This window comes from Ochotona princeps, chromosome 33 (genome assembly GCF_030435755.1).
Source record: "Ochotona princeps isolate mOchPri1 chromosome 33, mOchPri1.hap1, whole genome shotgun sequence".
NCBI classification, from domain to species: domain Eukaryota; kingdom Metazoa; phylum Chordata; class Mammalia; order Lagomorpha; family Ochotonidae; genus Ochotona; species Ochotona princeps.
In genome coordinates, this window is record NC_080864.1 from 1,864,446 (window position 1) to 1,876,933 (window position 12,488).

Below are 12,488 nucleotides of genomic sequence, written 5' to 3' on the forward strand. Positions count from 1 at the left end.
CAAGCACCGCCCCAGGGACGGTCCAGGGGAGGAGAGCCCAGGGGAGGAGGGTCCAGGCAGGTCCAGGGGAGGAGGGTCCAGGGGAGGAGGGCCCAGGGGAGGAGAGCCCAGGGGAGGAGGGTCCAAAGGAAGAGAGTCCAGGGGAGGAGGGTCCAGGCGGGTCCCCAAGCACCGCCCCAGGGACGGTGCAGGGGAGGAGGAGGGTCCAGGGCAGGCGGGTCCAGGGGAGGAGGGTCCAGGGCAGGCGGGTCCAGGGGAGAAGGGTCCAAGGGAGGAGGGTCCAGGGGAGGAAAGCCCAGGGGAGGAGGGTCCAGGGCAGGCGGGTCCAGGGGAGGAGGGTGTAGGGGAAGAGGGTGTAGGGGAGGAGGGTCCAGGGCAGGAGGGTCCAGGGGAGAAGGGTCCAGGGCAGGCGGGTCCAGGGGAGGAGGGTCCAGGGGAGGAGGGTCTAGGGGAGGAGGGTCCAGTGGGTCTTCCAGGAGCCGTCCCAGGGGAGGCGGGCTATCAGGGAGGAGGGTCAGCGGGTAACTCATCCCCTGTGAGGCCCCCCCGGGTCTCCACATGGACCCCGTTCCCCGAGGGGCTGCACCGGGACCCCAACCCCACGGGTCTCCAGTGGGACCTCCGTCGTGTCAGCAGCCCAGTCAGGGCCCGTATCCCCGGGCGTCCGTGTGCTTAGCTCCTGCGCCCCCCATGGGGCTCCCCACACCCGAAGCTCCCCGACCTGTGGAGCGCGCAGCTTCCTGGGGACCCCGGCCCCCCATATGGGGGTCCCCCTTTCTGGAATCCAGTCTGGCTTCCGAGTCGACGGAGCCTAAGGACACCAGGACTGCGGTTCCTCCTGGGCCGTTTACAGAGAGGGGACGCCTTCTCTACAGAGTCTAAATCGGGAAGCCCCACAAGTCAGGCTGAGGGGCGCGGGGTTCAGCCTCACTGCGCATGCGTCGCCCGGGGGGCGGAGGCCTTCCCTGCAGGAAGAGACGTCACAAGGCAGCGCCGCCGCCCCTCCGTGGCGCACAGTGGGAGTGACTATTTCCGGCGCTAGTTCCTTGCTTCGAGATTGGTCGGCTTGTGCTCCTTTGCTCTCCCGCTCGATACGCGCTCGGGGACTTCCGTTTCCGGTTCTGACAGACGCGTCGGCCGGAGAGATGATCGGAGACATCCTGCTGTTCGGGTAATTCCGGGGGGGGAAGCCGAGCCGAATAGACGAGGCTGGGATGGGGCGCGGGCAGCCCGGTCAACCACACTGTCCCTCTGCAGGACGCTGCTGATGAACGCCGGCGCCGTGCTCAACTTTAAACTGTGAGGAGGCCGCGCGGGACTGCGGCTGCGCCCGGGGCCCCGTGACCCCGCCCACCACGGCCCCGCCCCCACCACCGGCCCCGCCCCCTGCAGCCCCTCCCCTCGGAGCCATTGGCCCCGGCCCTGGTCCTTGGTCCTGGCCCCGCCCCTGGGAGCTGGAAGCCCCGCCCCTGACCTGAACTCCTCCCTGCCTGGCCCCGCCCCATTCCCTGGAATGGGCAGGCCCGGCTGGGTGGACAGGGCTGAGATGGTCAGGGCCCGGTTGGGGTGGGCAGGTCTTCCTGGGGTGGGCAGGCCCGGCTGTGTGAGTAGGCCTCTCTGGGGTGGGCAGGCCCGGCTGTGTGAGTAGGCCTCTCTGGGGTGGGCAGGCCCGGCTGGGGCGGGCAGGTCTTCCTGGGGTGGACAGGCCCGGCTGGGATGGGCAGGCCCCGTTGAAATGATCAGGGCTGACTGGGGTGGGCAGGCCTGGCTAGGTGAGCAGGCCCGGCGGGGTGGGCAGGCCTCCCTGGGGTGGGCAGGCCCCGTTAAGATGATCCAGGCCCACTGGGGTGGGCAGACCCCATTGCGATGATCAGGGCTGGCTGGGGTGGCAGGCCCGGCTGGGTGGGCAGGGCTGAGATGGTCAGGACCCAGGTGGGGTGAGTAGGCCCCGTTGAGATGATCAGGGCTGGCTGGGTGGGTAGGCCCGCTGAGGTGGGCAGGGCGTGGGAGGGGTCGCTGACCCATCCCCTCTCACACACGGCAGTGACAAGCTCAGGGTCGGGTGTCCACGCGACCACCCTGAAACCAGTCCCGGTTCCAAGCAGGTGCTGTCTGCTTCCGTTTGCAGGAGGAAGAAGGACACGCAGGGTTTTGGGGAGGAGTCGAGAGACCCCAGCACGGGTAAGGCCTCCTCCCAGACTCCCGGGTGGCCCCGGTGCGTCTGCACCCAACCCTGCTTCCTGGGAGCGTGGCTGTGGATGGGGAGTGAGTGGGGGGCAGGGGGGGCCGCCGCAGAGCATCCACTGAGATGCTTTCTCTCCATGGGCTCATCCTCACCTTTGCTTTTACCATAAGGCCGCCACACCGCGGTGCGTGTTGGGGTGGAGCAGTGAACAGCCCCTCACCCATCATTGTTGCTTTTTGGAGGAGGGTATTTGTTTTTACTGGAAAGGCATATTTACACAGAGAAGGGGGGAGAGAGAGAGACAGAGAGAGAGAGAGAGAGAGAGAGAAAGCGCTCCCATCCTCTGGTTCACTCCCCAAGTGGCCACAGTGGCCAGAGCTGAGCTGATCTGAAGCCGGGAGCCGAGTCTCCCACGCGGGTGCAGGGTCCCAAGGCTTTGGGCCGTCCTCCACTGCTTTCCCAGGCCACAAGCAGAGAGCCGAATGGGAAGTGGAGCCCATGTAGGGATCCTGGCAGATGTAAGCCAAAGACTTTAGCCACTAGGCTACTGCACTGGGCCCTTGTCTCTTGTAACTTGCCTGTTGTTTTAACATTACTTAACCTACTTTTATTGTTGTTTAAGGTTTATTTATTTATTTGAAAGACTTACATAGAGAAAGAGACAGAGGTACTGTCCCAGTCAGGCCAGAACCTGGGGCCTGGAGCTCCGTCTTGCTGTCCCACATGTGTGGTGGGGGCCCCAAGGACCTTGACGGGTCTGCCCCTTTGTCACGCTCAGCAGCAGGAGGCTGGCTGGGAAGTGGAGTAGTGCCCACCCGTATGGGATGCCAGTGTCACGGGCAGTGCCTTGGCCCAGCCGAGCCCTGGGCAGTTTGCTGAGCAGAGCCCAGCCCTGGGTGGTTCTCCCTGAACCGCATGAGCCTGCAGGAGCGGGTGCTGGCACTCGGCCCGCACGGGTGAGCAAGCGACGTGCTCGGTGCTGGGTGCTTTCCAGACAACCCCTTGGCCCGCACCCGCAGCACATCGTGCCGGCGCTCGGACACCCGCCCGTTGCCTGCCCCCTGCTTCTCCTTCCTGCCCTGTCGGGATGCCGTGGGCCAACCACGATGACCCCGGGATGGGGTAGTGGGCCTCGAGGTGGATACTGGAGGCTCTGCAAGTCGTGACCTTGCTGCTGTTCTCCCGAAACGGCCAGATGTTGTGTAAATGAGTGGGCGGGGCTGTGTGCCCGGAAAACAGTATCCACAGAACCTGGAAATTCACAAAGAAAAATTTGTGTGTTCTCAAGAGTCACAGAGAGGACCATTCCTCCGCTGGTTGCCTTTCCCCTGTGACCACACTGGCCGGCACTGCGCCAGGCTGAAGCCCGGAGCCAGTAGCTTCATCCGGGTCTCCCTTGGGCCTTCCCAGCCTTCCTGAAGCTTCCACGGTTCTTCCCACGTGGGATGCTTCACCGGCTGTGCTGCAGCGCTGGCCCCTGGACACTGGAATTTGAGTTTTGACTTTTGTAAAATATACTTCTGCCCCCACCTGCTTTGAAAGTATAGAAGCCTGGGGTAGTAGTGGGGTAGTGTGGTGCAGCAGGTTAACCTGCCGCCTGTCAAGCCAGAATGTCACATTGGAGCACTTGTTCAGGCCTTCTGAATGCTCCTGGGAAAGTAGCAGGTAATGGCTTGGGCCCCTGCCACCCTCCTCGGAGACCTGGGTGACACTCCTGGCTCCGGGCTTGAGCCTGGCCCGGTCCCAGCCAGTGCTGCCCTGTGGGGAGTGGACCAACCAGCAGTGCGTGGACAATTTTTCTCCCACTCTCTGTCACTCTGCCTTCTGAAATCAGTCTGGCCGCCAGTCCCAGCTGACAGGGCCAGGTGACGGATCGGGTCTGCCGGGGATTTTGTGCGCACTTTGCCGACCCCTGTTGTAGAGCGCTGGGCTTTCCCAGGGCAGGCGGACTTTGTCACACAACCCCGTGAGCCAGGGGAGGCCGTGGGGCCTGGGGCTCTCGCAGCATCGGGCAGCTTCCACTGTGCTAGGACACGGGCTCAGCTGACAGCCAGAGGAAAAGCCACAGTGGTGCTGAAGATCTGCCGAGCAGGTGCTGGAGCAAGGAAGTCACTCGGGGGTGGCATGGTGGCTCAACAGGCTGATTCTCTGCCTGCAAGCACCAGCATCTCATGTGCATGCTGGTTCAAGTCCCGGCTGCTCCACTTCCCATCCAGCTCCCTGCCTGTGGCCTGGGAAAGCAGTGGAGGACGGCCCAAAGCCTTGGGACCCTGCACCTGCGTGGGAGACCCAGAAGAAGCTCCTGGCTCCTGGCTTTGGACTGGCTCAGTTCTGGCTGTTTTGGCCTCTTGGGGAGTGAATTAGCAGATGGAAGATCTCTCTCTCTCTCTTTTTCTCTCCGTAAATGTGATCTGCCTTTCTAACAAAAATATTAATCTTTCGTTAAAAAACAACAACAACAAAAAGATGCCCTTGCAGTGGTAGTGACGCCGTGGGAGGGTCGGTGGGACCCAAGCCATCCTTGTGACGCCGTGGAAGGGTCCGTGGGGTCCAGGCTATCCTTGTGACGCTGTGGGAGGGTCCACAGGGGTCTGGCCATCTGAGTCCTTTCCTGCTTTGACAGGTGACAACATCCGGGAGTTCCTGCTGAGCCTCCGTTACTTCCGCATCTTCATCGCCCTGTGGAATATCTTCATGATGGTCTGCATGATCCTGTGAGTGTGGCCTGCCCCGCCCCTGCCCAGCCCAGGGTGACCGGCCAAGGGGTCCCTGCTGTCCCTCAGGCTGCATGCTTTCTGCTCACCGCATAAGCGGAAGAGCAAAGCGGGGCCCCAGGGATTCGATGGCACTGCTGAGGTGTCGCCATGGGCCGGGGGCGGGCCCGGCCGGAGCTCACTGAGACCCAGCCTGGCCCCCGCCCAGAGCATCTGTGACCACCCCACGGCCTCCCCTCAGCTGTGCCATCACCTGTCGGGGAGGATGCTCCTCGCGTGTGCTGTGTGCTGCCTGTGTAAGATTTTAAATATTGATGACACAGTTGACAGATCAGGTCGAGTTTGTAAGTATGAAAAAAAATGCCAAGCTAGACTTAGAGTCAACAGACTTGGGAAGACTCTCCGAGCGCGCTGGGTTGGCTTGGCTGGGTCTGGGGCTGCGGGATTCGAGGGGCAAGGCGGGGTCCCTGGCCGCTGTCTGCCCAGCCGACTCAGGACGTGGGAGAGCTGAGCAGCAGCAGGGCAAGGGCTGCGTGGCAGAGCCCCGGTGGCAGCCCTTCTCATGGCGTGTGCCTGTCTGGGAGCCCCAGGGAGCGCCAGCGCGGGGCCTGCCACGAGCCGAGCCAGCAGCCGGTATAGGTGTCACCTTGAGTTACACTGAAGCATGGCTTTACCCACTGTGCTACCACAGTGGGGCGTGTCTCCTGGGCTGTGCTCCAGGACAGGGGAGTGGCCGGCTGCGGTGTGCAGGCCAGGCAGGGGAGTGGCCAGCTGCGGTGTGCGGGTCAGGCAGGGGAGTGGCCGGCTGCGGTGTGCGGGCCAGGCAGGGGAGTGGCCGGCTGCGGTGTGCGGGCCAGGCAGGGGAGTGGCCGGCTGCGGTGTGCGGGCCAGGCAGGGGAGTGGCCGGCTGCGGTGTGCGGGCCAGGCAGGGGAGTGGCCGGCTGCGGTGTGCGGGTCAGGCAGGGGAGTGGCCGGCTGCGGTGTGCGGGTCAGGCAGGGGAGTGGCCGGCTGCGGTGTGCGGGTCAGGCAGGAGTGTGGCCAGCAGCCCAGTAGCACGGAGTGTGGTCCGGCGTGGTTCATTTCCGATGCATCTGCTTGCATCATACCATCTCGTCTGACCGGGTTCCTTGGCCCACTTGTCTGTTGTCCTGGGCCAGGACGGCCGCCTGTCACTCTGTGACGCCCCGGCCAGCTTAATCAGTAGCCCAGGGTCCTGATTTCATTTCCTGAGAGGTGAGTGTGACTGGCCTGTGTTGGTCACAGGTCAGGCCTGGCTGGCGGGCTCCCAGGAAGCATCGAGGTTTGGGCTTAGGGTGCCACCGCCTCCCTGGGGTTGCACCGAGTACTCTGGTCGGCTTGTGGGTGGCCGGGTCGCAGCTTGCCTGTGGCCGTTCCCGGAGAAGCTGGGCCCACCCCATCGCAGTGGAGATGAGGCGTGAAGGGCAGTTCGTCCCAGAAAGGGCTTTTCCAAAGAGGCGGCGCCGCCTCCAGGAAATTGGAAACCACCTGCGTACCCAGAAGCCAGGAGGGAGGATCAGGCTCTCCCAGGGACGCCTGGTGTGCCATCCGACGTTGTCTGGGTGGCCTGCAGGCAGAGGGCATGGCGGTGGGGACCGCTGCAGGGGCGTGTGCTGCGTGGGAGGGCTCAGGTCAATGAGGAGTTGAAGGGTCCTTGGTGAGCAGGTTAGTGGGTGGGGTCTGGGCCACAGCTCAGCAGTGCCCACCTGCTGTATGGTCTGGGCCACGGCTCAGCAGTACCTCCATGCTCCTGTGGGGTCTGGGCCACGGCTCAGCAATGCCCACCTGCTGTGAGGTCTGAGGCAGGTTGCTTACAGAATCTAAGGAGTCAATGAAAAACTTGAGACTATGGGCTCAGTGCAGTAGCCTAGTGGCTAAAGTCCTCACCTCGAACACACCAGGATTTCATTTGGGTGCCGATTCTAATCCCGGCAGCTCCACTTCCCATCCAACTCCCTGCCTGTGGCCTGATAAAGCAGTGGAGGACAGAGCCTTGGGACCCTGCACCCGTGTGGGAGACCCGGGAGAGGCTCCTGGCTTAGGATCAGCTCAGCTCTGGCCGTTGTGGTCACTTGGGAGTGAAGCAGTGGCTGGAAGCTCTTTTGTTTGTCTCTCCTTCTCTGTGTGTATCTGACTGTCCGATAAAAATAAATAAAGGAAAGCCTTGAGGCTGCCAGAAGTCTGACCAACCATGACAGCTAGCTGTAACTTCATTGCAAACACATCCAAGTACAGCATTGGATGTGTGATAGGGTACATTTACCAGGCTGTACAGCTGCTCTGCATTTTCAATGAAAATAAACATCAATGTAAGATTTACTTATTTTTTATTAGAAAGGCAGATTTATTGAAAGAGAGAAGGAGAGACAGAAAGATCTGTCTGCTACTTTGCTCCCCAAGTGGCTGGAGCAGCCAGAGCTGTGCTGATTCAAAGCTGGGAGCCAGGAGCTTCTTCTGGGTCTCCCACGCGGGTGCAGGGCCCCAAGGCTTTGGGCCGTCCTCCACTGCTTTCCCAGGCCACAAGCAGAGAGCTGGATGGGAAGCAGGGCCTGTCAGGACGTGAACTGGTAACCACAAAGGAATCCCAGCAGGTGCAAGGCGAGGACTTGAGCCACTAAGCTATCATGCTGGGCCCGAAAATAAATCTTTTTTTTTTCCAAATAATTTTCAGGCATGATTGGTTGACTCCATGGCCAAGTGTTTCTAGGTTCCCAAGTGACTCAGGTAGTTGTGTGTGTGTGTGTGTGTGTGTGAGATTTAATATTCCATCACCCACTGGCCGGCCCCAGCCGAGAGTCACACCTGTCCCTGTGAGAACGTGCCCAGCCGTCCCCACGCGGCAGTCCCTCTGAGAGCCGCGCCCTGCTGTCCTCACAGCCTGCGTGTCTTGATTGTGTCTCCCCAGGCTGTTCGGCTCCTGAGTCCCAGAACCCGCACCGGGAATGCCTCGCCAGCCGCCAGCCAGCCCCTCCGGCTCCGACGCCTTCGGGCGTGTGCTCCAGCAGCCTGGCCAGCGACCTTGTCCCCACTGCCTAAGCTCCGGTGGGTGGAAGGCAGACGCGCTCGCCCCAGCCCCGCTGCGGACATGCAGCCACGGCCTCTGCTCGGGTCTCTGCCGTGAGACTCTGAGGGCTTGGGGCGGGGGCTGTTGCAAGGGGCTGGGTTTGAAAAAAAAAAAAGACAAAAGCTTTCCACGGAGAGGAGAGAACCATGGAACCTATGTTTTCATTCTGTTGGAACCCCGCCTCTGCCAAGCCGGCCCAAGGACACCTGCTTCCACATCCTTTGGGGTTAGAATCGCCAGGTTTTGGTGAAAGCTGCTTTTTGTTGTTGTTCAAGCAGGAGTCCCAGCAGAAGGGTTCGTTTGAGTTGGGGTGCAGCCATGTTCAGCAGTGCTCAGGCTGACGGGGGTCCCACCTGGATGGGGGTTACGGCCTTGTAGCCCGGCTGCTGCAGGGTCCGCTGGAGAAGCGGGGTGTGCTCTAATGGGGTCACCGGCCTTCCCGAGGAGACACCGGACTGATGGCAGGAGAGGCCGGGAGAGGGCCCGGTGGGTGGCCCTCCGGAGCCCCGGGCCGTCCCTGTCCTGGACCTATCCCGTGTGCAGCCACCCCAACAGGAATGTTTTTGGGTTGGTTGTTGTTTTCAGTTCCTTAGTAGTCGTTGGGTACCCCATTCGGTCTGCCCTGCCAGCAGGGGGTTTTGAAAATGCGCCCCAAATAAAGCTCGGCTGAAGAAGCAGCGCAGCCCCGTATGGAATGTCAGCCTTTGCAGGGAGGCCTTGAGCCGTCGCGCCATCGCACAGAGCCTTCCTCCCCTCCTGCTGTGAAACTTGGCCGAGGCAAGAGTCGTGTCCGAGCTGGCCAGTTGTGGCACTGTCCTCTGCATCTAGGTCTACCTTTTTTTAAAAAAATATTTATTATTATTATTGGAAAGCCGGATATACAGAGAGGAGGAGAGACAGGAAAATCTTCGGTCCGATGTTTCACTCCCCAAGTGAGCCGCAATGGACCGGTGCGCGCCGATCTGATGCCGGGAACCAGGAACCTCCTCCGGGTCTCCCACGCGGGTGCAGGGTCCCAAAGCTTTGGGCCGTCCTCGACTGCCTTCCCAGGCCACAAGCAGGGAGCTGGATGGGAAGTGGAGCTGCCGGGATTAGAACCGGCGCCCATATGGGATCCCGGGGCGTTCAAGGCAAGGACTTTAGCCGCTAGGCCACGCCGCCGGGCCCGGCACCTAGGATCTACCTTAAGGAATGTGACCGAAGTGGCCTGAGCGAAGTGGGGTGGCAGTTGGGGAGCAGGTGGCTCTGCTTCTGCTCCACATCAGAGTGAAACTCTGCTTGAGGTCAGGTGCACGGCCTCGGCTGCGGGCAGCGGGGCTTGGGAAAGGCCCGGGGAATTCTTGGTAGTTCTGGCTTGCTCTGCCCGCGTGCACGGGGGTAGTTGGTGCGTGGTTGTGTGGGCACAGCCTGTGACGGAGGCAGGGGGAGTGTTCTGTGCCAACGTGAACGCAAGTCGCTGACCCTGGGCCAGGCCTCTGTGTATGTTGAACTTGGTCCCCTGGCCCTTCACTGCGTCTTGCGCTGGCGTCCCTCAGGGGGGGATGCTCTCCCACGGGCTTGTGCTCCAGCCCTGGATGCCAGGAACTCCTGGCACTGGTCCAGTACAGAGCAGGGCGCCGGCAGATGCCGCTCACTGGGCCATGCTTTCTAGAAGGTTCTGAAGGCACAACTTTTCCCCGGTTTTTGTACAAAAGTTTGTCAGGATTGGCTTTGGAGTGCAGGATGAAGGCTCTGCTTACTGGCCTGCATCCCGCAGCACAGTCCCTGGGTTCGTACTCTGGGAAGGCTCGGGGCCCTGCCAGCCCCCCGGGACCCGGGTGGAGGCCTGGCTCCCAGCTTCAGCGTGTGTCAGCCACGGCTCTGTAGCAGGCACGTGGGAAGTGAAGCAGCAGATGGAAGATCTCTGTCTCCATTTCTCGTCTCTCTGCCTATGTGATAAATAAGTTAAAATTCATTAGAAAAAAGAAATATGTATATGGTATAAAATCACCTTCGGGCTCTATGTTGAAGGTATATGGGAAACATACATGAACTTGATATTTAGATTTGGGGTCTGTCCCCAGGATAATCTTATCATCTACATGCCGATCTTTAATCCAACAAAGATCTGACATTGCAAGCTGGGGTGGGGGTCAGATCTTCTAGATAGGGAGACTTGGGTTGGTAACCCACACACGTGGGACTGGGCTTGGGGGCTCACCCGCACATCCTGCCTACACCTGCACCCTTGCCAGCCCCCTGGCCACCAGCCTCAGGAAGGCCTGCAGCGGGGCTGGCAAGGGGCAAGGCCCAGGGACCAGCCCACGTTCCACACCCCGGGCAGCCAGCCAGGTTAGAGAAACCGCCACCACCATGCAGCATGCCGTCTGTACCAGACGCTCATGGTCAAATGGTGGGGAAACAGCCACCATTTCCTCAGCCTTAACGCAGCCAGCCGTCACTCCCCGTCTCCTGGGGGCCATCCAGTGTCTGTAGGATGACGCCCTGGGGGACTGGTATCCACAGAACGTTCTGGAACCACACCACCACACAGCTATGCCAGCTAGCCTCTCTGTGTGAATCCTGCGGCGTGTTTGTCAGAAGTGCCCTAGGGAGCATTGTCTGTCTCCCTTGTTGCCTTCTGTGTAGGGCACAGCCATGTGCCTTTGTTTCTGGAAGGTTCCATTGGCTGCAGGGCACTGGGCGGGGCTGTCTTGGATGGTCGGTTCTGTCAGCCTCACCGTTCCTCAGCGTCTTGCCCTTTTTTCTTTCTGTCACCTGAGCTTAGGGCCAGTGGCTGGATTCCAGCGTCCAGACTCCCCTGAGCTTGGGGCCAGGGCAGGGGTTTGAACCGTGTTCAGTTTGGGGCTTCAGTGGCTGGTGCCCGGCAGTGGGGTTGGTCTAGGGGCACCGTCGCCAGCATCCCTGCTGGCCCTCCTCCCCGGTAGGGTCCCCACCCCCTCCCTGATTTGATGGGGGGAACGCAGGTTTTTTGGTTTTATGTTAATACACCTTCATGGAGGTAGAACTCAACACGCAGTTCATGTATTTTTAAAGTGCAGAATTGAGCTGTTTTTGGTATATTTTCAGTTGTGCAGAACCATAATAATTCCAGAACTTTAATATATGTATTTTTCAAAGTCTTATATATATTTTTTGGAAAGGCCGAGTTACAGAGAGGAAGACACAGTAGGAGACCTTCCATCTGCTGGTTAACCCCCCACATGGCTGCAGTGGCTGGGCCAGGCTGAAGACAGGATCCAGGAGCTCCAGCCGGGTCTCCCATGTGGGTGCAGGGGCCCAAGCACTCAGGCCGTCTTCTGCTACTTTTCCAAGGCGCATGAGCAGGGAGCTGGATGGGAAGTGGAGCAGCCGGGACACGAACCGGCTCCGCTGCGGGATGTCAGCGCCGCAGGTGGAGGGTTAGCTTGCTGCACCACCCTGCTGGCCCCGGGAGCTTCATGCCTTTCAGTGGCTGAGTGATACTGCACATGTGCAAGTGTGTGCCATGGCCCTGCTCACCTGCTGTGCCTTTGACCCGCTGGCACTATTTGGCCGATCTGAATATCTGCTTCCTTTTTTCTTCCTCTTCCCCATCCTCCCCCTCACTTTTTTTTTTTTTTTTTTCAATTTCTGTTTGCCGGAGTGAGGAAGCTCTTGTATCCTCTGGGTGCCCATAGCAACCGGGCCGACAGGTTGAAGCCACGGGCCGGGAACTGTGTCCGGCTCTGCAGTGTGCGTGGCACCCGCCACCTGCTGCCTTCCCAGGCAAAGTGGGCAGGGAGCTGCCTGGGAAGGGAAGCAGGCAGCGCTGGAACCGGCAGTTGTAGGCGTTGTTCACCCTGCAAGCAGTGTCTGAACCCGCTGCTCCCCAGCCTGGTTACCCAGAAGTCACCAGCAGGTGCCCCATCAGACGGGTTCCTGTTGCTAAGGCAGATGACTGCAGGGCTGTAAGGACAGCGCCTCCCCTCACTTAATTCCTATGGGAGTTTCACTCACAGTGATTGGCAACAACAGCTGGGTACTTTCCCTCTGGGTGCATTACCCACGAGGCTCTCCACGGCCCCCCAGGTCAGGGTCTGGAATTAGGGTGGCACCATGAGGCTCCCCACGGCCCCCCACAGGAGTTAGGGTGGCACCCTGAGGCTCCCCACGGCCTCGCATCCATCATCATCTTCCCCGTGACAGGTGTCTGACCTTGACCCCCTCTCCAAGGACACACAGGTGGCTCAGGAACCCTGCTGCGCCACACATCCCCTCCCCTTCGTGAGGGGGAGCCCTTGTAACACTGGGCTCAGGCTCTCCGTTGGAGGGGTGTGTCCTCGGTCACCTTTGCCAGGGCGGCCCTTGCAGTACAACAGGCTAAGCCCAGCATCCTTACTGGAGCACGGATTCAAGGATTCAAGACCCTATCGCTTCCGATCCAGCTCCCTGCCAAGCAGAAGGTGTGGCCAGAGGCCTCGGGCCTCTGCACCCCGGTGAGAGCCCCACATGGAGCCCCTGGCTCCTGCCTGCCCCAGCCATGGG

The 12,488-nt window shown here is 60.8% G+C and overlaps 1 protein-coding gene across 1 annotated transcript; it reads left to right on the forward strand.

Moving 5' to 3' along the window:
* The first annotated feature begins 1,021 nt into the window (after positions 1–1,021).
* Positions 1,022–7,963, forward strand: SMIM7 (small integral membrane protein 7). The gene is made up of 5 exons (XM_004595820.3): positions 1,022–1,171; positions 1,258–1,299; positions 2,129–2,181; positions 4,809–4,899; positions 7,824–7,963. Exons 1-5 carry the CDS (start codon positions 1,146–1,148, stop codon positions 7,837–7,839), a joined length of 228 nt encoding a protein of 75 aa, XP_004595877.2. The 5' UTR covers positions 1,022–1,145; the 3' UTR covers positions 7,840–7,963.
* Positions 7,964–12,488: the final 4,525 nt, after the last annotated feature.